The 27,366-nt window shown below is 43.2% G+C and overlaps 13 protein-coding genes across 13 annotated transcripts; 7 read left to right on the top strand and 6 right to left on the bottom strand.

Annotated features, from left to right (window-relative positions):
* Nucleotides 1–340: 340 nt before the first annotated feature.
* SS1G_07619 (hypothetical protein) lies at nucleotides 341–2,799 on the bottom strand (the record flags this gene model as incomplete). The annotated part of the gene is made up of 5 exons (XM_001590945.1): nucleotides 341–984; nucleotides 1,034–1,793; nucleotides 1,848–2,400; nucleotides 2,460–2,596; nucleotides 2,665–2,799. The coding sequence occupies 5 exons, from the start codon at nucleotides 2,797–2,799 to the stop codon at nucleotides 341–343; spliced, it is 2,229 nt and encodes a 742-aa protein (XP_001590995.1).
* Nucleotides 2,800–3,756: 957 nt separating this feature from the next.
* SS1G_07618 (hypothetical protein) lies at nucleotides 3,757–6,608 on the bottom strand (the record flags this gene model as incomplete). Its single annotated transcript, XM_001590944.1, has 6 exons — nucleotides 3,757–4,139; nucleotides 4,190–4,902; nucleotides 4,956–5,438; nucleotides 5,492–5,569; nucleotides 5,620–6,212; nucleotides 6,588–6,608. 6 exons carry the CDS (start codon nucleotides 6,606–6,608, stop codon nucleotides 3,757–3,759), a joined length of 2,271 nt encoding a protein of 756 aa, XP_001590994.1.
* Nucleotides 6,609–9,311: 2,703 nt separating this feature from the next.
* On the bottom strand, nucleotides 9,312–9,557 carry SS1G_07617 (predicted protein; the record flags this gene model as incomplete). The annotated part of the gene is made up of 1 exon (XM_001590943.1): nucleotides 9,312–9,557. One exon carries the CDS (start codon nucleotides 9,555–9,557, stop codon nucleotides 9,312–9,314), a length of 246 nt encoding a protein of 81 aa, XP_001590993.1.
* Nucleotides 9,558–10,165: 608 nt separating this feature from the next.
* SS1G_07616 (hypothetical protein) lies at nucleotides 10,166–11,372 on the top strand (the record flags this gene model as incomplete). Its single annotated transcript, XM_001590942.1, has 6 exons — nucleotides 10,166–10,195; nucleotides 10,265–10,300; nucleotides 10,373–10,466; nucleotides 10,520–10,607; nucleotides 10,667–10,760; nucleotides 10,815–11,372. The coding sequence occupies 6 exons, from the start codon at nucleotides 10,166–10,168 to the stop codon at nucleotides 11,370–11,372; spliced, it is 900 nt and encodes a 299-aa protein (XP_001590992.1).
* An 861-nt stretch (nucleotides 11,373–12,233) lies between these two features.
* SS1G_07615 (hypothetical protein) lies at nucleotides 12,234–13,739 on the top strand (the record flags this gene model as incomplete). The annotated part of the gene is made up of 2 exons (XM_001590941.1): nucleotides 12,234–12,508; nucleotides 12,575–13,739. The coding sequence occupies 2 exons, from the start codon at nucleotides 12,234–12,236 to the stop codon at nucleotides 13,737–13,739; spliced, it is 1,440 nt and encodes a 479-aa protein (XP_001590991.1).
* An 836-nt stretch (nucleotides 13,740–14,575) lies between these two features.
* On the bottom strand, nucleotides 14,576–15,543 carry SS1G_07614 (hypothetical protein; the record flags this gene model as incomplete). Its single annotated transcript, XM_001590940.1, has 3 exons — nucleotides 14,576–14,687; nucleotides 14,747–15,403; nucleotides 15,455–15,543. The coding sequence occupies 3 exons, from the start codon at nucleotides 15,541–15,543 to the stop codon at nucleotides 14,576–14,578; spliced, it is 858 nt and encodes a 285-aa protein (XP_001590990.1).
* A 635-nt stretch (nucleotides 15,544–16,178) lies between these two features.
* SS1G_07613 (hypothetical protein) lies at nucleotides 16,179–16,806 on the top strand (the record flags this gene model as incomplete). The annotated part of the gene is made up of 3 exons (XM_001590939.1): nucleotides 16,179–16,390; nucleotides 16,447–16,663; nucleotides 16,717–16,806. 3 exons carry the CDS (start codon nucleotides 16,179–16,181, stop codon nucleotides 16,804–16,806), a joined length of 519 nt encoding a protein of 172 aa, XP_001590989.1.
* A 552-nt stretch (nucleotides 16,807–17,358) lies between these two features.
* Nucleotides 17,359–17,908, bottom strand: SS1G_07612 (hypothetical protein; the record flags this gene model as incomplete). The annotated part of the gene is made up of 3 exons (XM_001590938.1): nucleotides 17,359–17,526; nucleotides 17,557–17,694; nucleotides 17,849–17,908. 3 exons carry the CDS (start codon nucleotides 17,906–17,908, stop codon nucleotides 17,359–17,361), a joined length of 366 nt encoding a protein of 121 aa, XP_001590988.1.
* Nucleotides 17,909–18,208: 300 nt separating this feature from the next.
* SS1G_07611 (hypothetical protein) lies at nucleotides 18,209–18,496 on the top strand (the record flags this gene model as incomplete). The annotated part of the gene is made up of 1 exon (XM_001590937.1): nucleotides 18,209–18,496. The coding sequence occupies one exon, from the start codon at nucleotides 18,209–18,211 to the stop codon at nucleotides 18,494–18,496; it is 288 nt and encodes a 95-aa protein (XP_001590987.1).
* A 553-nt stretch (nucleotides 18,497–19,049) lies between these two features.
* On the top strand, nucleotides 19,050–19,615 carry SS1G_07610 (hypothetical protein; the record flags this gene model as incomplete). Its single annotated transcript, XM_001590936.1, has 2 exons — nucleotides 19,050–19,404; nucleotides 19,464–19,615. 2 exons carry the CDS (start codon nucleotides 19,050–19,052, stop codon nucleotides 19,613–19,615), a joined length of 507 nt encoding a protein of 168 aa, XP_001590986.1.
* Nucleotides 19,616–20,902: 1,287 nt separating this feature from the next.
* SS1G_07609 (predicted protein) lies at nucleotides 20,903–21,253 on the bottom strand (the record flags this gene model as incomplete). The annotated part of the gene is made up of 2 exons (XM_001590935.1): nucleotides 20,903–20,968; nucleotides 21,173–21,253. The coding sequence occupies 2 exons, from the start codon at nucleotides 21,251–21,253 to the stop codon at nucleotides 20,903–20,905; spliced, it is 147 nt and encodes a 48-aa protein (XP_001590985.1).
* A 630-nt stretch (nucleotides 21,254–21,883) lies between these two features.
* On the top strand, nucleotides 21,884–24,145 carry SS1G_07608 (predicted protein; the record flags this gene model as incomplete). Its single annotated transcript, XM_001590934.1, has 1 exon — nucleotides 21,884–24,145. The coding sequence occupies one exon, from the start codon at nucleotides 21,884–21,886 to the stop codon at nucleotides 24,143–24,145; it is 2,262 nt and encodes a 753-aa protein (XP_001590984.1).
* A 2,691-nt stretch (nucleotides 24,146–26,836) lies between these two features.
* Nucleotides 26,837–27,025, top strand: SS1G_07607 (predicted protein; the record flags this gene model as incomplete). The annotated part of the gene is made up of 2 exons (XM_001590933.1): nucleotides 26,837–26,881; nucleotides 26,924–27,025. The coding sequence occupies 2 exons, from the start codon at nucleotides 26,837–26,839 to the stop codon at nucleotides 27,023–27,025; spliced, it is 147 nt and encodes a 48-aa protein (XP_001590983.1).
* Nucleotides 27,026–27,366: the final 341 nt, after the last annotated feature.

Below are 27,366 nucleotides of genomic sequence, written 5' to 3'. Positions count from 1 at the left end.
TGCCTATCCATCCATGAAGACTACCTTCCGTAAAGGGTGCAAACATACAATACAACGACACATGGAAGCTCCTGCAAAATAAAGTGAAACAAGAGATAAAAATTCGAGATTTTGTTACACATGTGTATCCGTAAGGTAAAGCAGAAATTCGTATCAGAATCAGGTATGCCTACACCTTACTATGCGAGATTTTCCTTTTCCAGATTTCCTTTTCGACACCCATCCTTTGCCCACAAGATAAGATTGTAATCCATCCATCCATTCATTCATCTCCAACTTTGAACTATTGCCCCTCTCACATGAAGGACTTCATCTATGCATCAGTCAAGAGGTGTCCCCTTTAATCCGTAACTCTCCAGCTGTCGAACCACTTTAATCTAGAATATTGTTGATTAGGTCCCGACATACCCCAGGAGATAGGAATAAAGAAGATATAAAGCGCAATCGTCAAGCCATATAAAACACCATAGATAGCATATTGCAAAGTCTTAGCCTGGTTTCTCAGCATCCAATCCGAGCAGAAGCCAAAAGTCAAGATGGCGAAATAAAGTGCTGGATAGTAATGATGAACGTAAGTGACACGAGCCATGGCGACAAATGGTAGGTAGTGAAGGACCCATCCGAGAACTGGGTACAGTCCAGCATAATGAATTTGATCAATGTCCGTCTGGCTGAGCTCGCCGTATCCACGCTGCCATCTGATGAGGTACCAGAGAACGAGGACACCGAGGACACCAAGAGAGGCGGTGGAGCCCCAGTATACGAGAGGATTCCCCAGAAGGAAATATTTGACTATATTGTCATCCCATCCACACATTCTTAATCCTACATTAAGGATTGGCCATTGCCAGAAATAAGAAGCTAGGTCATCCTGCTTGTCGGGATCTGGGACAAGTGCATTGTTCGAGGTCATCATGGCAACGTTCAGATGAATAAAGTCGTGAATGAAGGGAGACTTATAAGCTCCAGCATCAGCAGCAGGCACTATAAATGTGGTCAGTAGGATCTTCATTAATCGATACAATCAACATACATTTCTCGTTCCAGTGAGCTTCCACGTTCCAATGAGTGTAAACATCCTTGGGATTATTATCTTTGGTACAAGTGACTTCAATTTGCTTGAAACCCCATTGTGGTAAGTTAACATTGCCAGCTCGCAAGTAACATCCTAAAGAAGTGTGCTTGAGTCGGAAAGCAGTAGTCAAGGTCCTAATTTTGCTTCGGTCATTTGACGAAACATCCTTAACCACTTCCATGGTCCAGTGATCTTTGTCATCACCAACAGTGGTATTTCCATAACAAGAGACTTCCTTGTCCGCCTTAGTAATAGGTGCCGATACATCATGTGAGTGAAGGTTGCGGCCAGTTTGTGAATGAACGAGACGTAGAACATCGCCATTGGCAACATATCTAAGCGGTGCCTCTGGGTCAAATTCTGGTTGAGAACGATTAGGGTAGAACCACCACTCGTTGTTAGCATCTTTGTGGTGGTAGCAAGTAATTTGTTGCTGATTGGATCCTTCAGGATAGGTCTGAACGTGGGAATGAAGAAGACCACCGCCGTATCCCATATTCTTGATCGTAGCTCGAGATCCATATGCAATTTCAAGCGGACTATCTTTTCCAACTTCAGTTCCTCTCAAATTGGCCTGGAATAAGGAGCTCATTTGAGCATCACCGGGCCCGCTGTTTTCCAAGACGTAGAAGTGGATAGCAAAAGATAACATGTAAACGAGTACGGGAATGACGATCAGGGTAAGGACTCTGATACCAAGATGCGCCGCAAGCTCGACCTAAAGATACATCAGCAAGTTAACGAACCGAAAGAGCAATTAGACTTGTTTTACCTTTGGCATTTTGGTATTACCAAACTTGTTCCATAAATCTTCAATTGTGTAAATTCCAACCATGGCTGTGCAGAAGAGGCCGACCATTTTCACACTGCAAACACATCCAATACTTAAACCAGTCAAGAAAAGCCAGACGAGCCATTCCACGGTCCAACTTTGGTTCTGAAGATTGTGGAACCTAGCCCAGCAGAGAACTGTGGTGAATGTAAAGCATAAAAGCATAGAATCCAGGAGAATGAAGCGACTGATGGTGGTGTAGGAGTTTTCGCAGAGAACCATCAATGTAACGAACCATACAGCCGGTCTCTTGAAGTTCAATTCGCGAGCAGTAAAGTAAGCCAAAGGAATCGTGACGGCACCGAAGAAGGCGTTGAAGGCACGCATAAAGGTGTAATTAATTTCCTCGGGGTATTGGTCCCCAGACTTAAATTCAAAAGTGCCGTTGTAACCTGCGAGATATCCGGAGAGGCCAACCAACATCTTTCCGAGAGGAGGGTGGACATCGAAGTAGAATTCGCGTTTGAGGTAGTGAGATCCAAATTTTCCAAAACTGCACCCGACATGATCAGTCCAAAATGTTCAAGTCTTGAATGTAAAGAATATGCTTACTGGGCTTCATCCCAAGTAACAATAGGTGAAAGACCTATCTTGTATAATCTAGTGAAGAATGCGAATATTGTGAAAATCAACGGAGCAATTAAGAACTCCCACTCATCGAGGAACTGCACTATAGAATGCTTTCCCTGCTGTAAATGAATCGGAATCAGTCTCTACCTCGTAAATATATTGCAGAAAAACTCATAGGTCCGCTCACCTTCTTGAGTTGTGTCTTCTTGTCGTCTATCTCCACCGTGTCTACAAGACTACCATTGGATGATGGTACATTACGACGACGAGTTGTTTGAGCATGATCTGCGCCAGAAGCAACAGCTGCCTTGCTGGAAGCCATCTCGAATGGGTGCGAGAGGCTGCGAAAGAAGAAAAGCGTTGTCCCTCCGAGTTACGAATTTCCCAAAGTAACCTTCAATAATCTATGATCTGCAGTGGGATCAGGTTAATGTTTGTGGCCCGGGTTGATGATGCAGCTTTCGAAAGTCAAAGGTCACAACTTGAAGAATTTGTAGGGAATGTCGAAGAATTGAAGAAAGAATAAATTAATGAAAAAGGTCTCGCATCTCTCCGCAATTTCTAGGAGCAGATTCGCAGATGAAGAGGAAGTAGATAGTTAAAGACGTAATCCCTTGTGAAAGTTTGTAAAAAGGAGTTGAGCTCTAGATTATACTAAGTCTACCTTGCTTGAAATCAATTGGGGAATCTAAAATTAGTGCACCACCAAATTACCCGAAATCTGTCCTTCTGAGGCTGACGAGGCTGCAGCAAGTTAGAACATTTTCAGATCTACCTACTACTGTTGACTTGACATGTGCAGATCTACATATTGCTATTAACCTGCGATGTTCGTTTGCAATCTAGAATCTGAGTTCATTATGAAATGATTCATGTGTGATATGATTTGGACACATATACATTCTGAACGAACCTAGGCGTGTTTTTTGTACAAATAAATCTAATCACAGAAAACAAGTGCTGATCCGACAGTTCTATCATCGCCAGACTAATAAGAGCATGAACATAGGGCCACCAGGCTACTCATAGTAATCATCATCCACGAGTCCTCAAACTCTCTACATTCAATGCACATTGCATGGGGAAAGTTTAGTTGTAAATGTGAAGTCCCTAATAAAGTGTAAAAATACCTAGCATTTAGAAATAATTTACAAATCCCGATAAATTCACATTCTATACGTGCTCTAGATGGCACTGGTATTACACTCCGTCCTTCGAGGTTCCATTTACGCCCGCTCCTTGCTAATTCCAATCTAATATCCTACCAGCATAACGACGCTCACTCCTCGTCTTGATCTAATGGTTTATACTTTCCACTTTTTATACTGCCACCCTCGCCCCTGTTCCGGTTCACCATGCGTGAGATCCAGCCCCCGACACCTTCTCCCGACTCTTCATCTACCCCATATTGAGGTTTTCCATTGACTATCGAGACATTTGGTGGGTCAATATCAAGACCAGGGATGGCACTTGAAGGACCAATACCATTCGAACCTCCATATCCACGTCTCAGATCAACAGAAGGGACAGGCGAGCTGACACCCATCAACGATCCAGTTTCGGCTCTGGTTGCTGGCGTGGGCATTGCTGTAGTCGCGTCACCGAAAATCATGTCCATATCTTCCAATCTTACGCCGGCTGTCTCAGGATAGATGAAGTATACTACAAGTTGTTAGGTATTAAAACATGAGAAGCACCATAGGCAGACTTACCGACGACGAAACTTGTTGCACAGAAAAAGGCATGGACCAAGTATAGACGCCATGTGATTAATTCTTGTAAGATAGGCGTCAATTCTCCTACGAGCCAGTTGAAAGCCCAGTTCGTGGCGGTAGATAAACTAGCTCCCTTGGATCGAATGCTGAGGGGTAGAATCTCCGGTGGATAAAGCCATGGGATTGGCCCCCAACTAAACCCGAAAGCACCATTATATATCATAACAAATATGACTACCAAAGTAGGTGTAGATGGTATGTCCAAGAATAGGAAGTAAGATATGGCGGACAGTGATATAACCATAGCTATTGCACCGCTGAGAAGAATGAAACGTCGTCCCCAACGGTCTACCAGATACCATGGCGGTATAGTACACATGAAGTACGTGATAGCGTTGATGCCAGTCATCAAAATCGCTTGACGGCCAAGCCAACCTGCAGATTCAAAGACAAGTGGAGCATAGTATGAAATGACATTGATGCCATTGAGTTGAGCGAAAGCCTGAGCCGACATAGCAATGAAGACTCGGGTACGATATCGTCGAAACATGTCTTTGTAAGATTTCTCGCCCTCTTGGCGAGCCATCAATACATTCATCTTAATTTCCCGATATTCTTCCCGTGCCTTCTGATTATGAATGTCACCAGCGCCATAAAGATTGGCAATAACCACCATACCCTCTTCATCGTGGTCATTATCTAAAAGCCATCTAAATGGGATCAGTCAAACGAATAATTTAGGCAACGAATATTAAATAAATACCGTGGTGACTCGACGATGATCAAACTTCCAACACCCAAAAGAGCACCCATGACGCACTGCATCAATAAGGGTATTCTCCATGACATATTCCCCTTAATAAAACTGCAGAAATAGTCCACCCATACAGATGTCGCATATCCTGTGATATTGCCCGAAAATTCGATACAGGCGAGCTTTCCGCGGTTGTGAGGAGGTGATATCTCTGATTGGTATATGGGCACAATCGTTGACAGCATGCCAACGCCGACACCTGCAATAATGCGACCAAGGAGCATCATAGGCATACCAGTGGCCAACGTCTGAAGTGCACCTCCAATGAAGAAGATGCAGGACCCATACAAAATTGTTTTTCTTCGCCCTATTATGTCGCCGACCTTCCCGACAACGAGAGATGAAATGAATGCGCCGATTTCCAAGATAGCAACCATAGTACCAACCTCGGCTCGAGAAGGTTGATTGAAATAATCTTTAAAGTAAGGTCCGCTTAGAGGCAATTAGCCAAAAGTTGAAATCCAAGTAGTGAGACTTATACGTACGTGATAATGCCAGACATAACTCCTTGATCATATCCAAATAAAAACACACCTAATGATACAAAAATACTTGTAAAATACCTATCTTATCATCAGTTCTATGCGCAGAGTATATCGACCGATATCCTTACACTAATGGCCGGCCTGTCAGGCCGTGCATCTGCCTCTCACCCGTCATGATTGCTGTTAAGATATGCTCAGCTCTACTGATCTGTCGAGGGCCAGGATCGGGAATTTCGATATCCTCTTTAACAAGTCCAGGATGGAAGTGTTTCTCCTCCTTGCCGTTGGTCTCGTCGTTATATCGAACCCTTTTTCTTGTCTTTCGTTTGGAAGAACCACCAAAAACCTCTTCGTCAAGGGATGCTCGTAATCGAATTTGTAACGGGTCTTCCTCGTCTGCAAGTTGCTCTGCGAGATCACCTGTGTCACTCCACGAGAATTCGGAGCCAGGTGACGATGAGCGCGAAAGGGGAGGCCGCCGACCCTGCTTCTCGTCCGAGCCCAGCAATCCTTGGTTAGGAGTCGGTCGATGTGCTGAGGACAATGTTCGTAATGGTATGTTCGCAGGGCGACGAGATGATTTTGAAGGAGGAATGTTGAAGGTAATTGAGCTGTAGCAGCAGCCCAAAGCGCACGGAGTTGGATTGGTGGGGAAAAGGTCGGGGTAGAAAAGAAGTTCACAAAGTGGATGGATGAGATGGCACGTCACTACACCGAGACCCTGAATGGCCGTGATTGTTAATTGTGGATCCCACGCGGTGAGATTGAGTATTCATATGATAAGAAAAATGGAACAAGATAATCTCGGCGTCTGTATCTCCCTTACAATTCGTAGTACAACGAAGTAATGTGATTGAATACGATGTTGGTTGGTGATGTTAAAAGAAGGCTATGCGTTGTTTGACCTACTGATATGGGCGGATGATGACGAGTTTAAGGTACGCGGGCCATAGAACGATCCTGCAATTGAGAACTGGTACTCCCTACTAGATGCGGAGCTTTAATAGCAAGAATATCACGTGCTCACATACTAAATTTGACCGATAACAATCTCAAGAAATACCCCTTTTCTTCCTGCCAATTTATCTCATCATACATCAAACTTTTCAGCTGCCATTTATGAAGTTGTTCAGGAAAGTAAGCATGCTTACATACTGTGTATAGAGACCTCGAAATTTATTACTCCACAAAAGAATATGGAGAACCGTTGTTATCTCTCTCCACCCTCCACCTTTCCCTTCACATCCATTTTGAGATCTGCCAAGTTACTACTAAAATTGTACTCTCTCGGGTTGATATGGGTCAAGATCAACGACAATTCGTTACCAAATCTTTGCATGACCAACTAGGTAGCTTGGTGTAATTTTTCCAAGAATCTGTCCAATGAGGTCATATCTATCAAGTAATATGGGCTGTCGAATTCCGCGCTGACCTGATATCACTTCGCGATTACTTTTCTCCGTTAGTTATTGGATTTTCATGTTAATAAGCTGGACACAGGCACAGTCATGTGTCCTCGTCTTCTGATGACCAAAAGAGGCACAAGATGTTTTGAATTGATCAAGACTCGAGCGGAGCCCCAAATCTACGGTAAACTCAATTTACTTCTGTCCTTCATTTCTATGTTCTCTTCAAGCGTGCGATATTCTCTCGCGAGTATTGTTAAAATATTGGTTGGCATAAGTACAGGCTTCTATTCTTCGTTGGCTGAAGATGGAAATCGGCGGGCAGTTGCCTGTCACGAAAATTAGCACTCCACTCAACTGTGATAATGAGAAGACTCTGGTCTGTCCATGGCTTCCAGTAGATAGCCCTGAAAATCTGTGCACTACAAAAAAGAATCTCTGAGACCGTTCCAGATTTTAAATGTATTTGGAACATCAAGTCCATTAAGAACATTGTGTCATGTTCAGATACTCACAGTATTCGAATAGTGGAAGTTTTTGGGAGCTATTGTATGGTAGAGCATGAATATCCATCCGCGATATCAACTTGTTCAAGTGCTTGCCCAACCGTTCAAAAGTATGATTGTAGGTTTAAATAGTCATCTTATGAACAAAAAGGAGACCATGGGTAAGAAGCTCAGCACTGTCAGCGCTAGATTTTCAAGCATTACTACATAGAAGTCTTAGGATGGTGTTGTAAATACACAACCATTTTTTGGGGTGGAGGGGGGGCTGCAGGAGGTCCAAGGGAAGCGAAGTATGTTAGGACAATCTAATATCGAATATTCGGATTTTGGAGAATTTTCTTGCGCATAATGATGGGTGATAGGGTGGAATGGGATGAATGGTTACTTGAGAGTGGAGATTAAAATGCAACTTTATATTAGGAAGTTGCGGCTTGGTTGTTGGTGCGCAGAAATACTTTGGGTCGCTGGCTCGAATGCATTTCGTGTGTTTATCTCCTATTATATGCCCTTCAAGGCCAGGTAATGTTGTCCGCCATGCCATGGAGTTGTTCTGAATACAGGTAGTAGAGAATGATTATCACGAGCAGTTCTACTCCATTGGAGATATAAATGTCATAAAGCTGTCGATAGAGGTGCTAGGAAGTGGTCAACATTTCTTTCCAGTCCCTGCGGCGAGCTGTCCCTGAAACTCCAATTAGGATAGACAAATGGGAAACCAATCGGATCCGGAGGTGAGTTCTATTGCGAGAATGAAAAGATTCTGAATAGCAAAAAGATATATAAGTTTTAAAGCTCTCCGACAATTCGACTTAAGCAGAAAAAGTCACTGGGGCCACGTATCTCCTTGAGATTTCACAGCTACCGGTATATCTCCTTCGCTCACGTGATATAAAAGACACACAATGAAGTTAGGAAGCTTTTGTCGAACCTAACCAATATAAATTGCGTGGTTGAAGCTTCTCGTTAGAGTAAGTATTGCATGCTTAGCGTAACCTTCAGGGCCGCCTACTAGGTACTCTCCACAATACATGTGTTTCACGAATGCTCAATACATTTGATGAGTTCATTACTAACTATATCGTCATATCCGAGCTCTTTCACCCAAGCTACTATCGCGAGAACATTTAGATACGCAAGGCTCCTGGATGTCAAAAACAGAAAGGAAGGTGAGCCTTGCGGGCGCTTACTCTAGATAATCCCGCCAGGTACAGCCGTCCCAACAGTTGCTGACAGGTGGAATGTACATCATTCAACTAGATGACCAGCGGAAATCAGTGTTCGAGCTATTGCCCTTAATTGGCATCTTGTACCTCAACCAGACAAAATAGAAAATCATTGAAGAAAGGATTAATGTATCAAGTAAGGACAAGTTTTTCTATTCCAATAATTCGTTCTTTTTGGTACTCCGTGACAATGATAGACATTCCGTTTATCCGTTCCTTTCCCATTATACCCACTTAACCTCACCAGTATCACAGGTATCGTACAAGTGCAAAACCCCCGCCAATATTAATTTCCCACCACATTGTGAGTGGCATTTTTTGGTTTTTCGAAAAGTGCCTGGTATGCGATTGCTTTATGCGTAAGATCGGTGGCGAGAGGTGAATATATTTTGTGGCGGCTGCGCTCCTTAAACCCTGGCAAGAGAGAGGCTGAGCTTCAACTCCCTTTGTACAATGGCAAGTAGGTTATGTATCTAGGTAGGCATAATAGCTAATTTCACTACCCCAATCTTCAAATCTTACCATCCCTTGGGTCCAGGAAGGAATTGAAAGAACCGGGTGGGAAGCCCGGAAAGCGACCCTGTGAATTGAAGACTTATATTCAGCGTGAAGACGTGTTCCCCTTCTCTGTGACTTTTTCTTACCGGTTACTCTTCCTTTTTTCTAATGCTTGCTCAATCACATTTCATCGTTGTAACCATTCACCACCTGATTCGACCTTAGACCAATTTTGCTCCGACACGATCATTTCGCTACCACGGAAGAATAATGTTCTCCAGGTAACGAGCATTGTAAGGAACCAGGGATTGATGACATTTTTATGAAGAAAAAGGAAAGATTTCCAGGATTCGAACGGGTCGGATGCCATTGCATAATTTAAAGTCATCGAATTGTCTACCTCGTTTTGGCTACGGTGACCAGCCTTCGCCATTTTGACCAGCGCATTTTGCATCAAGGGCAAATTCACTTCCCAGTCCTTGAATAACTCACGCTTGCACACATAATCTGCCTTTCTCAATCTCTAATCTTATCAAAATTATACTTTCGTGTGTTTTCCAGTTTCTCCATTGTATCAAGATCCGTCAAGACTCATATAAGGCTACAAATATACTCGCAATTGCGAAACTTGATTCTGCGACCAGGATTACTTCAAACAATCGTTGAACGAACGTCAATGTAAAGCAGCATACTAATAATTCTAGCGTCTCGTTCCTGAATTTCCATTCTAGCACATCAACATTAATAATTGGGGAACGCTGAGCTGAGGGAAGGATCGAGATTGGGGGTTTATAGTCAGGAAAGAACAGAACTACAAACAGGAACAGAAACCATTGGAATGGGAACTGTGAGGCAGCATTACCTTTGATCAATGCTTCATTCACAAACACAAATCACAATATAAACGCGCGCTTTGGAATTTCGCAACTACGAAAATAATCAATTTTACTCTTTGTTTACAAGGCAATAAAAATTAAAGCCACTAGATATTACCGAGATCTCCCGCGCTCAATCGCGAATTGTTTGCTTCGTTGAGAGAAGATGGGCTCAACACAATTTGGAAATTTCCATGTGAGTAGATTTGCACAATCCAATCGCTTTTGAAATTTGAAATCGATTACTGACAAATGTTCTATCCAGCATTTCTGCCGTGACTCGACGTTACCAGTCTGCAACGTTCGTACCACTCAATCCTCAGATTCAAAATACGATTCGCGATTCAACGTTGCTAACCGGGCTTTTCAATAGCTATTCAATCCTCCTAGAAACAACAACTTCGGATATGGGGGCTGCGAGCTTACCGGTATATCATTGGGTGGTAGAAAATATTTGGGAAACTTGGGTTCGTTCCCGCGATTCAATTTACTGCAAAGCCATAGACTAACTTTCCCGGAGGCTCAATATTAATTGCAGGAATCGCAATTGTCATTACTGCATTCTTGATATGGCGGTCGGACCGAAAGCAGGCAGCAGTGGGAAGAAGGTATACCAAACTTCTAGGGACAAAATTCTTGAATTGTGTTGCTAACAATTTTTCTCTAGAGAAATGCAACTTTTCCTCTTAGGTTATCTGATTATAGAAATATGTGAAATATTTACTGTGGGAGAGTTTCCTCTGAGCGCAACTGTTCGGATAGTAAGTAGGACCAAGCTCTCAAGCCCCATATGCGGGAGCTGACCGTTACTCCAGGCATTCACGGGTATCCACCTCGGAATGATTAGCGCGACATTATGGATTCTAATGTTGAATGCTGTCGTGGGCTATCAGATAATCGATGACGGGACAGCCATGTCACTAGGCCTTATGGTTGCTTCAGCAGCAGCTATCTTCATCGGAACTGGATACATCGCCCTTGATACTGGGTACAGCTGGACAGGACATTTCGACTCAAGTTTAGTTGGCCATGGCAACGGCGAGGCTCGAAATATCGCGCTCTACGTCCTATATCAACTCGCGCCATTGGTGTTTCTGTTCGTATTTTTCGTCCTAGAAACAGTTTTGGTCATCAAAGTTTTGGGCGAGCGTAAGCCCATGATCTTTTTAGTTGGTGCAGCTGTTCTATTCGCTCTGGGCCAGATCTTCAACTATGTTATCAGCACTCATATTTGCAACGGCACGAACGGAAAAATCGATGGAGCTCTTTTCGAGACGCTCTTTACTCTACTATCTGTGGTCATGGTATGGACCTTTTGGTCAAGTATCACAGAAGATGATTGGCCAATGCCAGTCACAAACACATACTCATGACGAAATTAAGAAAATTAGGGAGCAATGGAGTTAGGAATTTTGTTATAATGGGGATACGAAAAGTCTTACAACAATATTAATTTAATGCGCGGAATGGTACATCTTGCTACATAAATAGCATGAATATTGGCTTAAAGGATAGTATGTATTGCAGCTACAGCTCCTGTCTACGGGGTAATGAGGACGGGCAATATGACGCCACACGACAAGATGTCGAGTAATAATGGCAGGGGCAGCTGGGAATGATTATATGAATTGGTGGAATGGCTTGTATAGTGATTTTGCGAGTATTATACCCAACATGGAACTTATAATAGGAGGAGAATAGAGATTAATTCAGAGCATCAGATTACTACATCATACCTTGACTGTATGCAATCTTGGACTTGTGCCCCACTTCATCTAATATTTCAACGCGTGGTAGCTTGCTAAGATAGCTTGTGCAGTGCGTGGATCGATGCCAATGCAGACTTGCATGAGAAGTGCTTTGTTCCTGGGTACCCTCATGGGACGGTGAAGCCAATGAGGACATTCTATTGTCTGGTTTGCCCCTGACCCTGACCTTAAGCTCTAATATCCACAGTGTACTGGAAAAAGCGTATTAGATTAATTGTTGAGATCTGATCATCAGAATGACATGTCCCAATTTATTTCTTTCTTCCCGTAAAGCTGAATAAAGCATTGTTATCATGCCCTCCTAATCTTGGCTCGGCAATCAACCACTCAAGTAGCTCCACTAAATTCTCCAGCAAGTTCTAGCCTTGACATTTGTCAAAGACCTCAGCCTTGGCTTTCAATACCTATCATTCATACATTTTTTGCGCCCCAGATTCAGTTCTTTCACTTGCTTCAGCTGCAACAATGGCAGACTCGGATGGTGAATATGTGGATGATCTCTCAGATGATGATATTGGAGCCCCCGCCATTGTAAATGCCGGACATGGCACGCGGTCTACTGGAGCTGCGGCGGGGCCCGCTGGATCAACTACCAGAGAAAAGGCTACAAATGGGGGAGGTAATAGACGGAGAGCTGCCTGGGAAGACATTCAGAGAAGTTGGGACACTGTTGTCGAAGGAGCAGATGGTAGTATCAATTCCGCGGTTGAGGGGTTGAGGGAGGCCAACAAGAGGAAGAGGTAAGAGAAGCTCTCTCTCTTTAAAGCTTCGGGGATTTGGCAACGTGCTGATATATGGCTACACAGATTGCTGAGAGATACAACGCCCTTACAGCGAGGTATTATCCGCCATCTAATACTCATTCTCGATCTATCCTTCTCCATGACAGAAAAAGACATGCGCCCCACGCGCTACCTTCTTACTCTCCGCTACGCCAGCGAATTCGTCACAGAATACTTCGAACAAAACCCTATCTCACAGCTTGGCATCATTGGCATGCGCGATGGCATCGCAGTGCGTATTTCAGATATGAGTGGAAATCCTACCGAGCATATTGAACGATTAAAAAGTCTCCGTGTAGACCAAGGTCAAGGAAATCCTAGTTTACAAAATGCGTTGGAGATGAGCAGAGCCGCACTTTTCCACGCTCCAAGCCATGGTACAAGGGAAATCCTTATTATCTACGGTGCTCTTCTTACGAGTGACCCGGGCGATATCCACGAAACAATCTCCTCGCTCATAGCGGACCGCATACGGGTTAGTATTGTAGGCCTCGCGGCCCAAGTTGCCATTTGCGCCGAAATATGCTCACGCACTAATGCTGGGGATGATACGGCATATTCTGTTGCGCTGAACGAGGAGCACTTCAGACAATTGATGATGGCGACTACAACGCCCCCGGTGACGCGTACTAAAAAACAATCTCATAGTAGTTTACTCATGATGGGGTTTCCATCTCGGACACTCGGACCGGGGAAAAGTATGAGTTTTTGCGCATGTCATGGCAAGTTAAGTAGAGGAGGTTACCTCTGTTCTCGCTGCGGTAGTAAAGTGTGCTCACTACCAGCCGAATGCCCGGCATGCGGTCTCACACTTATCCTCTCCACCCATTTGGCCCGCTCATATCATCATCTATTCCCTTTGCGAAACTGGGTGGAAGTCCTCTGGAAAGATGCAGGAAAAACTAGGGCTTGTTATGGATGTCAAGCACCTTTCCCGAGAAGGGATGAGCACGAGAAGGGAGCACCAGAACCCGGATTGAAGAGTATGAGTGAAAGTGGGAGATATGCATGTGAGGTCTGTGGAAATCACTTTTGCATAGATTGTGATGTTTTTGCACATGATGTGGTGCATAATTGTCCCGGGTGCCAGAGCGACACCAGAGGCTTGATTAGTGGGCCTGCTGGGAGAGGAGCAGGAGGAGCTCCAGCGAGGACTACGGAAAAGGATGTAGATGCTATGATTGAATAGGCTTTGTCCGGTCCGTTTTGGCTGGCCCATCATGCTGGTTCAAATCAGCAGGTCTAACACACGCGCAAATGGGAAAAACATAAAACTCGGCGTTGGGGAAAAGCATAGGTGATTTGATTTGGATAAAATTTCACCGTCTAATCAAATCCTTAGCTGTGTACACAGAAAGGAGTTGGTTGATCAAAATGGGATATTCCTAGGTAGGTATTGTACCTACCTAGCCAATGCTGAAGGGGAAACGAAGCGAGGCGTTTAGGTTAGATCGATCTATTGAATAAGATCCGGATATATAGGGGATACCAAGTATCTAGTATCTAGGTAGTATCAAATATCTAGTAGCTACATGCATCTCTGGGAAGAACCATATGGAACGAGCTGATCGTAGATCAGAAATCAGAGCTCGTATGGAATATCAGAGATGAAAGATAAGATATAAGAGAATTCTTAAATACTGATTTGAGGAATCTACCATGTAGGCTAGGAGTCATATAATGTATAAAATAGTTACATAGGTTGTGAAATATACTCTTTTTCTAGATTTTATATTTAGATGGGACTAAGAGATTGTTTGTTCGTTTGCTGAACTTGTATTTGAAGTTTGAGCATTGAAATGTGTTACGGAGTTGGATTGAGGTATATAATGTCTACAAGGGCATTTGGATATGAAGCGTGCTCAGGTTATGTACTTTTACAGCTTTCCTGACTCTATTTTCTCCTACAGTAGTGGATCTAGTATCTCATAGTATGTAGTTTATATTCATCATGAGTATTTGCAGTAAATATCGAGTTCATATCATTCATTTCATCATTTCATAACGACTCGAAGTCTCTCGAAACTAGAAGTCATCACCACCAAAATCTCCTCCATCATCTCCGCCAAAATCCCCACCATTATCTGCACCGTCCACGTAACCTTGATTGTATTCATTTTGATCGTGATCTTGGATGCTGTATTGGAAACCAGTCAGTCTCTCCCAGGAATATCATGGCAATCTTTGACAACTTACGCATCCTCAAGTAACATTCCACCAATCAATCCTCCACCTAATCCTAAAGCCGCTCCTCCAGCCATACCCAACCCACCACCACTCTTTTGCGGCCTCTGCTGCTGATAGCCACCTCCGTAACCCCCTCCATATCCTCCATAACCAGCTTGTTGCGGCGGATAGCCCTGAGACGGGTAGCCTTGAGGTGGATATCCTTGTGGTGGATACTGTTGTTGTTGTTGATATCCACTATATTGCGGCTGTTGCGCATATTGCTGTTGATACTGTTGCTGCGGCGCATGACTTGAACCTGATCCACCAGCCTTTCCTAAGAGTTTGCCAAAGAAACCCTTTTTCTGTTCGCGCGGAGGCAATTCCTGTTCCGAATAAGAAGGCATAGGAGTATTCTGATAATCCTGTTGAGCGTTTCCCCGCATCCCACTGCTTGAACCTCCGCGGGCATCTTCCTCGGCTTGCAGACGGCGGGCGAGTTCGGCATCGCTTTCGGTATTGGGGGAGGGATCATAGGGATTACTTTTTGTGTCGGAGGGGTAATTGGAGGAGGAGCCGCCGGAATAGCCGGGAGGAGGACCGGCAGGAGCGCTATCGTCGGAAGGGTAGACGGGTTCAGTGGGTTTGTCCCAGGTGGACTTTTTGGTGTAGATGTTTACATAAAACCTAGGAAACTGTTAATTCTCATTGGCTCATCAAGGGAGATGAAATGCCAACCATTCTTTATATTGGTCGTTCCATACTGCTTTGTATCCTGCTGGAACTTTGGGGGGCGGAGGGCCAGTAGGAGGGGCAAATTCATCCATCTTGAGTGTGACGTTTCTTTATGAGTTGTTATGAGATCTTCAGGTACTTTAGGAAGAGGAGATAGCTTTCTCCCGTAGGATATTTGAGCAATAAACAGGTGTAGATAGGTGATGCTTGTTTTATATAGAAAGAAGTTAGACCAGTCAAATGGCGAAACAACTATGAATCGAATGGAATGATGGTAGGTGCACACTCAGCCACAGCACGATAGCTGATGAGGGGTTAGCGTACGGAGCAAGTCAGGGGGGTTAATACGTACCGATCTAGGCTCATCTATTTTTACCTATGATATTTGTGGATGTATTATTTGAGTTTTTTGGGCGCTTTGAGTAGTATTGACTGTATACATCTAGACAAACATTATTTATTAATTTGATATTTATATTTACATTTATACTGATTGAGCAATGCGTTCTTTGTAAAGAGACAATTAGATTCACTAAAATTCCATCATTTCTCAGCCACACTTAGCTTGATATCAGACTGTCTTCTGACCCAAACGTCACCCCAACCGGGCTAGCAACCTGGTGTAATTAATGCCTAGGTATACCCGCCTCTTCAATACTTCATCACCGCCCAACCTTGTAAATAGCTGCACAACAACAACATCAGATACCATAGACCAAAATTAATCATGAAGATTTCCATCAATCTCATTAGTTTACTTTTCTGCAGCACTTTCGTCGCTGCAGAGGGCTTATCGTTCTTTAGAAATGGTCAAAAAGTCCTCGAAGATAAGGGAGGAGCCGTTCCTGGCAGCAATCCTCTTACATACTGCAAAGCCGACCATTCTTCCGATATTCTAAAGCTCGACCACGTCAATTTGACTCCTAATCCTCCAACTGCGTATGCACAATTTGTGAGATCTTGGGAAATGGCAGCAGAGGCTAATTAGATAATAGTGGGAATAAACTCACCATCGAGGCGGTCGGTACATTATCGCAGAAGTTAGAGAAGGGTGCATATGTTATCTTGCAGGTCAAATATGGCTTGATAAGACTTATCAATATGCAGCAGGATCTGTGCGATCAGGTATCTAACGTCGATTTGGATTGCCCGATTGATGAAGGAAAGATCACAATCACGAAGGATGTTGACCTACCAAAGGAGATTCCTCCGGTAAGTTCTTAACGTGCCTTCTATTTCTTTTTCTTCTCTAACTCATATATCAGGGAACTTACACCGTCTTCGCCGATGCATATTCCAAGGATGGCAAGGAGCATATCATTTGTTTAGAAGCAACGGTTACGTTTACTCGTTAGACAACCCAGTACTACCATAGTGGCATAATACTCTCAAATTGTACTTAGGATTTCGCGAAGAGCAGAGATTTACACATGGGCTTGTTGAGATAATTGATGATGAGGAAGTTTTCTTTCTGGGGCACGCTGTACCTGGACAGATATCTCTGACCCCGGAGCTTTTGATTTGCGTTTTGGTGCGCTGTTTTACGAGAACTGATCATACGAGAATAAACGAATGCATTAATACGGGAACCGTTGTTTTGGCCCTATATTTATCAATTGACTGTGTTAGTCCATGTCGAATGAATGATTTTCAACTGACCAGGGTGGGTACTATGTAATGTCCCGGCCGCTGAAGCTCATTGATCATGAGGTGTGCTTATGTCTATTTGTAAAGACTTCAAGGAATGATGCGTGAAATCGTGACATTGGCATGCTCTTGTATTCATTGTTTGATATAAATAACCCGTTCCAGGTGTCAATCTCGAAAACGCCCAACTCTCTAGCAATATAAACACACAACACCAACAATACCGCGTAATCACCTCCTAGAATTTCCTGGACGAACCCTCACTCTCCAAAGAGTCTTCGGACTCTTCGCAAAACACTATCCTTCTCCGGGTCGTATGGGTGGTCCTTACTAGGTATCTCCAGTAATGCTGGGAATGCGGCTGTGTAGGTATCAACCCGATGGCGTATACGTTCCGCAATCTGCAAAACCCTCCTTAGTCTCATAGCCTCTATCACTAGTTTTAAAAATTATCTTACATGTTGGTTGATCAATAGAATGCCGATATCCTTCCTCTCAGTTGTGAATCTCTCGAAGGCTTCCTCAATGGCAGCATTATCTGTCTTGCTATCGACAACGAGGAAGTTCTTCTGCGAGTCCGGTGGCGAGGTGACATGCTATGCCTTCATCAGTGACCTCCTCCTCAAGCAGTAAACGTGTAGTGGAATAGGGAATTTCGTACACCAATACCTGCCAACAACAATCCAGTTACGGAATCCTGCAAGGCTGGTTAGCAATATTGGCAACAGCTTGGATAAGCTTGAAGCTCACCTCATCACCAATAACAGCGAGGAATTGCCTATCTTTATAGGCAGATGCTGGAGCTGCCATCTTGTCTTTGTTTGCCTGATATACTTCACCAAGCAATTAATACAACGGCAACATCAAGCAAGGTGAGCTCTAAGACCCCACTAAATTTCAGCACTAGCGTACGGTACCCCTGGTTGCAGCCGCAGCTCCTACGACCCACACCAAAATAATAAGTCATTATTCCAGAACAACTTTGTGATAAACAAAAGAAACAAAAATCTCAACAAAGCAAATTCGATTCCAAATTTTCATCGGCTTCACGATTGTCGCTCCTAGATTGACTCTCAATGATGTGAGAATATTATCAATATATTGTCCATCATGCCGCGACTTGTGCGCCGAAGACCGCTCCGTGAACGGATTACGGATTGGTTTAACATTCACGATTGGGTGCTATGGATTTCAGAAGAAATCGAGACGAGAGATTGGGACTCTAAGGCATATGCTAACCCTCTAGCATTTGGATTGCACTTTATGTTATTAATTGCAAGGGCGAATAGTGGAAATGGGGGATCTGGGAATGTAGACGATGTCTTTGGAGATGTGCCTTCAGGCACTGGCTGGTTGAGCTATTTGGTAAGGCTCACCATTATGAATACTGGTATCTAGAGCTTGAAACTAACTGACATGATAGTCTACACTAGTCGTCTATATATTGACGGCATTGTCGATCTTAAATGCAATATCGACATTCTCACGAAAACGACGTTACCGCCTCTTCGAGAGTTCCATTGATGCCGCACCGACCACTCCTTCTGCTCAAAGAGTGCGCATCGACTCCTCGCCGGTATCTTCCTCTCCTCTTCGTTTCCTCTCAACTATACTAGGGGATACAGACGCGCAATCAAGAGCTCATCCAGATCCGACTCGGGACGTTTGGGAGATTGCTGTTTGGGATCCTATACCAGTTTGCCTAAGATTATTCTGTCTGTTCAGTCCGGGGCACGTGTTGGTCTATTGGCTGTTTCTCCCGACATTATCATCAGACTCGCGACCAAGTGTTACGATTTTCACTACTCTGGTTTTGGAACTGTTGATGACTGGGCAATTACTTTTCCTACAAACAAACTTTTCACAGCAAGAAAAAGACACTAGCATCATACAGAAAGAAGTCATGAGTGAATATGATATCAAATTTGTCCATCCCCGAACGAATCCAGTCATGCGAGATGTCGGCACGCAGTTTTCCGGGCCGGGTGCTAAAGTCAAGACTGGTCGAGAGGAAGAAATTGAAATATACACACCAAGTGTGGTTCTCAAAAAAGGCTTTCGTACTAATCCAAACCCTAATTACTCTAAATTTGTCGATCCAGATAGCGTGAGTCCTAGCAAGCCAGTCTCCCGACAGATTTTCTCTCCTGCCCCATCCTTTATTTCTACTTCGTTCAACAAACCGCGTGATTCGCCTTACAACAGAAAGGTACCAAACACAGCGATGAGACAACCTCAGTTTCGCCAAACTACACCCAACAGCGTCACATCTACATCTGCCGGAACAGCGGATGGTGGAAGCTTGGGTATATACAGTCATGCCAATTCCCCGTTGAAAAAGGTCAGTAGCATGTTTGACGTGCAGGGACGAGATCGTCGAGATATACCCAAAAGTTCTCTAGATATGGCAGGGAGGGAAATAAGAGACCAAAGGGAAAGAGAATCAAGTCCAATGAAGAGGGTGCATGGAGGCAGCGATCTGCGACCATTTGGCAAATCATCATTTTCAGATTTTGAAAATGATAGGAGAGTTAGTGATAACTTTTCAAAAGCAAGGGCAGGGAATGTAGACCAGGGTCCGTACAGAAGGGGGCCTTCGAGATGGTAGTTTCTTTGAAGCATCTTCTATCTTTCTTTTATAACTCAATTGTACAATGCATTTTTGGGGGTTTAACAGGTCTGGTAATACTGGACTAGGATAATGATGATAAATCCCATTCCCAGGCTCCAAATTTTCCATCCGCTCACAATGCTAATAAGTTCTGAAATTGCGGTGGTGTATGTCTTATTTTTCTCTTCTCGCTTATTTTTGGTGGGGTAAAGGAGAGTGCTGTATCGGTAAATGAAGGTCTTCTTTATCGTTCGTTGCCGGTTAGTCCATCGCTTCATTTCTTTGTGCAGAACTCTATTTCCATCGTCTGTATTCCCTTATGCCTGCAGGCTGTGGCTTTTCGTTCGAAGTAAATACAGTATGATTCAGAGCAGAACATACACTAATTTACTTAACTATGTGTCACGCTGCATTGAAGTGTAGTTGCGGGTTTCTATTTGTAAAGTATTTTCAGAAAGATAGTCAACAAATAGATTTATGTTGGAGATTCTTTTAAATCAATATATGTGTGTACATTGCCTTAATGTCGAAGTTCGACGCCTGTGTAAACTTTTGCTCCGACGTCGCTGTAATGTCCGACAAAATAAATGCGGCCCTGCTCCGATAGATACCTACCTATATAGCATCATTGGTAAAGTTCACGATTCATCCACGGCCGTTCCTCCTAGTCGATCCATAAAGTTCAACGATTGAGGCGTTCTTATATACGTAGCTCACAATAGAGTTATGCTGAGTGCTATCATTCCTTCTCAATGTAGTAGGCTACTGGACGCTAAAAAACGCACTTGTTAAGAGCTAGACCCTTAGAGAACTAGCGTGATTCTTCACACTAGTTGGGAAAGGTGCCTCGGTATTTGAAAATAAGGCTCTGGCTATTGCTGTCCTTGCAAAAAATTTCATCGTTGCTTTGCAGATTAATTGTCGATGCTTGCTAGTTGGTATCGGGTTTACAATAGCGCCAATTTATACTAAGTCCTGACAGAGTTTTGGTCATAAGCTTGAACCAGAGGCCTATATCGCCAAATTCAAATTCTAGAATCTTGTGAGAAAGGTTAGGTTCGAAAAAAGCTCGCACTTGTAGTATGACGCGTTGATACATAATCCTAAGGAACTAGCTACAGTGTGGTGATACTTCAGCCTTTATTAGCAGAAGATGGTCAAGAGTATCCCGAGTAAATTAAAATGCTGCAGTATCATGCAGGAGTGTATACAGCTAAACTTGACAACAAAAACTCCTCCCTTGGTCTCACTGCATCGTTCTAGATAAGGGATTAGTTTTGATGCAAACAGTTTCTAGCTACCATAGTCTGCTTCTTTTGGGGTAGTTTTATAACCTAAGTAGGCTTAATAACACACTATGTATATCACAAGCTACCTAATTTATTGGTGTGTCGTGGTGCTGTCACTAAAGTAGTCAATAACTAGACGACTTAGTGCTTGGCTTAGTGGGAAAGTCAACATACTTCGCCGAATCTAGAAGGAGCCACCTGAATTTCTATCTTGACTAGAGTCAGGTGACGCATATACCCTCGATGATAGACCATCTTAAAGAGAATAAAAATCTTTCTAGGGCTTAAACAAACAAGACTAAAATGGCGCGCTTCCCCGCTAGTGATCTGGGGAATCCCTCCGTTCTATATACTACTGATCACTAGCGGAGAGGTTTTCTCCATGGACTCATTTTAGATCAAGCTATAGTAGAGCCATATCTAACTGATGCTAGAGTCAGAACTGGACGATATGGGCGTCTTGTTTTATAAGATGATTCTCTTCCCCCTCCTCACCTCCCTTTCTCTCTTCTTTCTTCGGACAAAGTTCAAAGCGTACAATACTTTTTAATAACAATTTCTACTTGCTTTATCACAATTCCAATCGTACATTTGAACATTCAACTTTACTTATTCAAACACTATTCAACTCACACTTTACAACACTTTCAACACGCTTTTTCGCCTTATCACAACCTGACTTGCATACGTGTATGTTATACGTTGAAGCTTACAACTCAAGTACCATTCAAGCCACTCTTACTATCGTCTTTGAAACGCTTTCGCCTTATTATCATCCCGATTATACACATACATATCATACATTCAACTTTACATCTCAAACACCAATAAACCACTCTTCACATCGCCTTCGGGTCCAACTTCGTCGACTCACCTATCATCAACATGGGTTTAAACGCCATCATGCAGTCCACATTGAGCGGTGCTAAAGACCTTATACCTTCTCGACTTCGTCGCTCGAGAAAACCTAGAAGATCCAATGGATTTAGATATGTTTCAAATGGAGGGATCATATCACGACGTAGATCCTCTCGATTAGATGACTCTATCTTTGATGATTCTTCCTCGGATGGAAGTGTCATTCATAGGGTCAATCCATGGGAAGAATTTTCAGGAGAAGATTTTATCATGTGTTATCCCCCTTCCGAGGATGATTTGTCAGAAGAAGAGACCATTTCTCTCAAATCATCTTTGAAAGAAGATGGTATAATTTATAAGGCTCGTTCAATGGAAGACATTCCAGAAGAAGAGACTGTGTCTCATAGTCCCTCTTCAAAAGAAAAGACTGTGTTTTATAAGGCTCCTTCTGTAGAAGACTTCCCAGAAGAAGAGATTGTTTCTCATGGCATTTCTGCAAATGAAGAGACAATCATTTATGGCCCATGTGAGGCCGAGGAAAATAATCTTCCCCAATGTCAAGCCTCCGTTCAGGAACTCGTCGCACACTTCGAGACCCTGAAGGAAGGATCCTCGGAATGCCCTGTTTCTGAAGTCTCTATGGAGAGTCTTACGCATAATCTACCCACGGGAAAATCTTCCACTCATCACGTCAATGGCCTTGACGGCCATGATGATTCCAAGAACTCCACAGAGACAATCATTCATAACCCATCGGAAACCTCCGAGGTCCCTAAGGTTTCACGACGCCAAGAGTACAAGAACAAGATTCGTCGATGCCTATCCTCGAAATCTCTATTCTCAACTCGGGAAACCATGGCACTCTTGAACAAGTTGGAGGAAGAATCTTCCACTCATCATTATGACCGAGATGATTCTAAAGACTCTACGGAGACAATCATCCATAGCCCATTGGAACCCTCCGAGGTCCCCAGGATCTCAAGGCGTCAAGAATATAAGAACAAAATTCGCCGATGCCTATCATCGAAGTCACTCTCCTCGACTCAGCAATTTATTGCACCATCAAAAATATTGAAGGTAGAATCCTTCACAAACAATGTTTACCAGAAGAAGAAATTCTCCTCCTCTGATTACTCAATCTCCATCTATTCACAAGATGGCATTGACGAGATCTTCGTATCTCCAGAGGAGAAACAGTTGAATGCTTTGCAAGCGAAGCTATTCAATCAAGAATTAGAATTAAAGAAACTTCGCTCGGAGAACTCGCAGCTTCACAGTGATCCCACCTCAAAGTCGGTCTCAGAATCAGCGACAGTCGTTCACAATTCGTTGGAAAACACCCGGATCTCAAATCATGAAAGATGCCGAAGCAAGCTTCGCCAATATGTATCTTCAACTCATGAGCTCATGGCTCCCCTGAAGGCATTGCACCCTAGTAACCGAGCAGAGAAGGGCCACGCCAAACGACTAAATAAGGGACGTCTTGGAGCTTTGGATAATACCACAATATTCTTTGAAACAGTCCCATTTGAGTCCACGGATGAGGCTGAGGCTCCAATCTTCTATTGCCCTCGTCATTTTAGCTGTTCCTGCGAGCCTCATCCCAGCTGCCCACTTGGGAAGAACAAGATGGAGGAACAAGCTCTGCCTGCCAAAGAGCATTCTGGTTTCGAAGTCTTTTCGGCCGATGAATATGATCTACACATCAAGGATTTGTCCGATGAATTCCTCGGTATCAAGTCGCCTGAGCAGCTTCAGCCCGAAAAATCTTCATCTAAGGACCACACTGGACACGTCAATCATTTGACCGATGATCGCCTTGGTGTCACTGGATTCAACCCCCGAACCGGTGTTTTGGATTCATCTGAGGAGCATAAAACTCCTCGACGAGTCCACTGGGCCAGCACCGAAAATGGCTGGGAAAGCAGGCCCATACGCTCCCCAGGATCCTCGACTGGTGGTCGCAGAGTTCCCAGAAGATTCGGAAAAAAGAAGCGCGCCGTTGATTCCGAGATAACCAAAGAACCCAAATGTACAAAAGTCTCTGAGCCAGTCAGAGAGCCAGAATTTGCAGAAGTCGCTGAGCCGGCCAATGAACCGGAGTGCGCAGAAGTCCTTGAACCACTTACAAATGCTTGGGGCGATTTTTTAGCCGAGAGAAAGACCTTGGGCTTGACAGTACGCAACAAGTCCCCCAACAAGTGCATCACCACGTCCACCATCACCATTGGACCATTGGACGAGATGATTCGTGCGGGCTTCGGATCGCTCGACGGGGTCGACGATTGAAGAAGGGGAGGAGAAGGAGACATAGATCATCTTTTTTTGAATAAAAAAACAAAAGGCGTTTTTGGTCTGATTTTTTGAATGGAAAGGAAAGGAACAGAAGGAGTCATCGGTCTTCCTTTTTAAAAACAATAATAAAAAAAGAAAAGGCTTTTCTGGTGTGATTTTTTTTTTGGAGGGAAAAGAGAGAAGGAAAAGAAAAGGAGGCATCATTTAACTCTTTTGAATAATCAAAAAAGGGCGTTTTTGGTGTGATTTTTTGGGCGAAAAGAAGAGGAGGAAAAGGAGAATCGGTCCTTGTTTTTGGAATCAAATGAAAAAAAAACTAGAAGGCGTTTTTGGTCTGATTTTTTGGATAGGAAGAAGAAGGGATAGAGTTGTCGGTTGTTTTTTTTGTTTTTTTGTTTTTGAAAAGAATAAAAAAACTGAAAGGCTTTTTGGTCTATTATTTTGGAGGGGAAGGAGTTCTCTGTTTTTGTGTTTTTTGGCTTGTTTTCTTCTACATTGGGTAGCTTCTGTTTTTGTCTTTTTCGGCTTTGGTTTTGCTGTTTTGTGCGTATAAGTCTTGGTTTCAAGCTCAGCGTCAGTCTCAGTATCGGTGTCAGTATCAATATCACTCTCAGCGTCAGTGTCAGTATCATTATTAGTATTAGTATCAGCATTAGCCTCTATAGAATAACAATGAAAAAAAAATTAAAAAATATAATGATTTCAATGTCCCAATAGCAACTATGCATCGGAATGTCTTGACTCCTATCAAATGTCGGAACATGAAGTGCTACTCTTCGAATCATGATTCTCGAACGCCCGTATTGTGATGTAAAGCTAGGTCTTTGGGTATGCTTCAGTTACCGTATTGAATTCAGATATTCCTCCTTCTCTTCTTCCTCGTCCATCCCCTGCTTGGCTAGAGACGTGTGATTCATAAGAGCAAGTTCGAAAATGTAGCTAACTTCCAGTAACACCAACACCCACTCAGGAAGAATGAAAAAAGTACTCGGGTTTCATATGTCCCTTTTGTTATTCTCGTGTGTAGCCGGACGGCCTTCAAATAGCTAGCTTGTCTTATTATCTACTGACGCATCTTCCTGTACGAAATAGGTCTTGCTTCTGGTATGCCCCGACCAGTGATGATTTCCGCCATGTAGAATTTCTAAAGTTCCTCACAGCACCATACCTCCAAGAGGAACTAATTCGCTCGCTATTGCTTTTTTTGTAACTCTTACATGAAACAGAACAATGCCATTGCACTGCATGAATAATGAACCCATTGGGCCAAGTTGAAGTAGGGTTTAATAATCCGCACTGCTGCATTTACGAGAGCGTTTTTGTCCTGAGAATGTGTGGGTGTTTCAATCTGATACCAGTGATTGGATCCATTTGTCGCCCTACCTCGGATGCAGTCGAGAAATAAGATTGATGTAATATTCCAACTTGATTTCAAGTATAAACTAAGTTGAATATAATAAGTACATGCAGTAACTTGTTAAGCACAGTATTACCAGCCAATAATCTCAGTCCATCACTCATCGCACAAGATTTGGTTACATGGTATCACTGCTAAAAAGAACTTTCTTTAGGAGAGACAAAGTTGGAAGCACAGCGTCAGGACAAGAGACTATTAACTGGTATATATACGACGGAGTGGAAAAGTCTGGATACAAGAAGTTTTCTTGTATAAAGAGCTCAGCCAGCTTCATTGGTTCTAGTTCCCACTACTGTATCACTGTTTAGAAATCACCGCCTCGCCACACGTTTAACTCGTCTAAAATTAGGGGAGTTGCAATTAGAAAAGGCAAAGAAATTTTGAAAACCCTCATATTTCGCGGGCAGCTTAAGGATCATAGTGATTTATATGATCAGCAAACTTGAAGGGATCTTTCTGGAACTACAGAAGAACTGACATACAGTTAGAGATGCCACCAGACACACTGTTTTATCCTCACATAAAAAGTCTACAACGATGCTAATGGACTGGAAATGCCATATATAATACTTTTTATATATTCTTAGTTTTAAACGGGCAAACGCTCATGATACGAAGGGTCTTCGGATATTATTGGTCCCAAGATATGTCCTCTGGATGGATCATGAATTACGATGTCCATACTGCCATCGACATCAAGAAATAGCCAACTGTTACGATGGGCTACACAACTACCAAGACACGTGATCACAAATGATCAGTAGTGATCATTAAGGATCACTAAGGATCACGATATAGGTGATCACTGGTGATCATGAAGGATCACCAGTGATCATAGAAGCATGAAGGACTATATAATCAAGATGGATTTCCTTTGTATAGAGCTTCGTGCTCAAGATCAATCATTTAGTATACTCTACTATTAGTTACGAATTGCATTATTGTCATTACTTTAAGTCCCTGCTTGACGCCTAGTTATAAACCACCTTGAGAGCCTAGAGCACTTCCACGTGATCTAGACGGCAAACCTCGTAACAATCAGCTAATATAAGTGGACGGGTACTGTGACTACTATTATCCTTTACGTCTTCCCAACTGAGGAAAACGATGTGTACCATCTACTTTAGGGTAGAAGCGGCTCTTTGGCCAAATTCACGAGGCGCATGAGAGCTCTTTAAACCCCATGCGTGACGAAATAAGCTTCCTTGACGACTTATCAATTGAGCTGATGAGCTGTCGATTGTCGTCCATGGAGCCTCTCAACTAATATGGATCATTCTTTGACAGAGGCCACTATGCTCACATCAAGCACCGTAAGAGTACACTTAATAATATAACACACAAGAGCTTAACAGCAAAGTTTGAGGAAAAGTAGTTCATTCTCAATATATGATGTCGATAACAGGGATATATATACAATGAATATTGAAAAACTACAAATGGCCAAAGCTAGATAATGTGTAAAATAAACCGTTCCTTCATACATAGCAACGCAAATACAAAGCCCAAAAAACCCATATTAACATGTCTCGTATACGTATGCCCAAGCTCCCGTGTTTCTTCCATATTCAAAACCCACACCCAGCACCCGAAATTTCCGGTATCCGTCGTCCAAAATCTTTACAGCAAAGAATTGTATACAACGTATATGAATCCCATCATCCCAATGATGTTTCAGTCAAAGGAGTGAGCGATCATGGAAGATAAGACCTGATTTATACATTCGCCCCGTTGATCAGGACTTTGTTTGTCCAAAATCTTACATCAAAAGCTTTATCGCGATTCTCTCCCGAATGAC

The sequence above is a fragment of the Sclerotinia sclerotiorum genome, genomic scaffold, assembly GCF_000146945.2.
Source record: "Sclerotinia sclerotiorum 1980 UF-70 scaffold_10 genomic scaffold, whole genome shotgun sequence".
In the NCBI taxonomy this organism is placed as follows: Eukaryota; Fungi; Ascomycota; class Leotiomycetes; order Helotiales; family Sclerotiniaceae; genus Sclerotinia; species Sclerotinia sclerotiorum.
The sequence above is the reverse complement of the archived record's forward strand: the minus strand, read 5'-3'. Positions and strand labels throughout refer to the sequence as shown.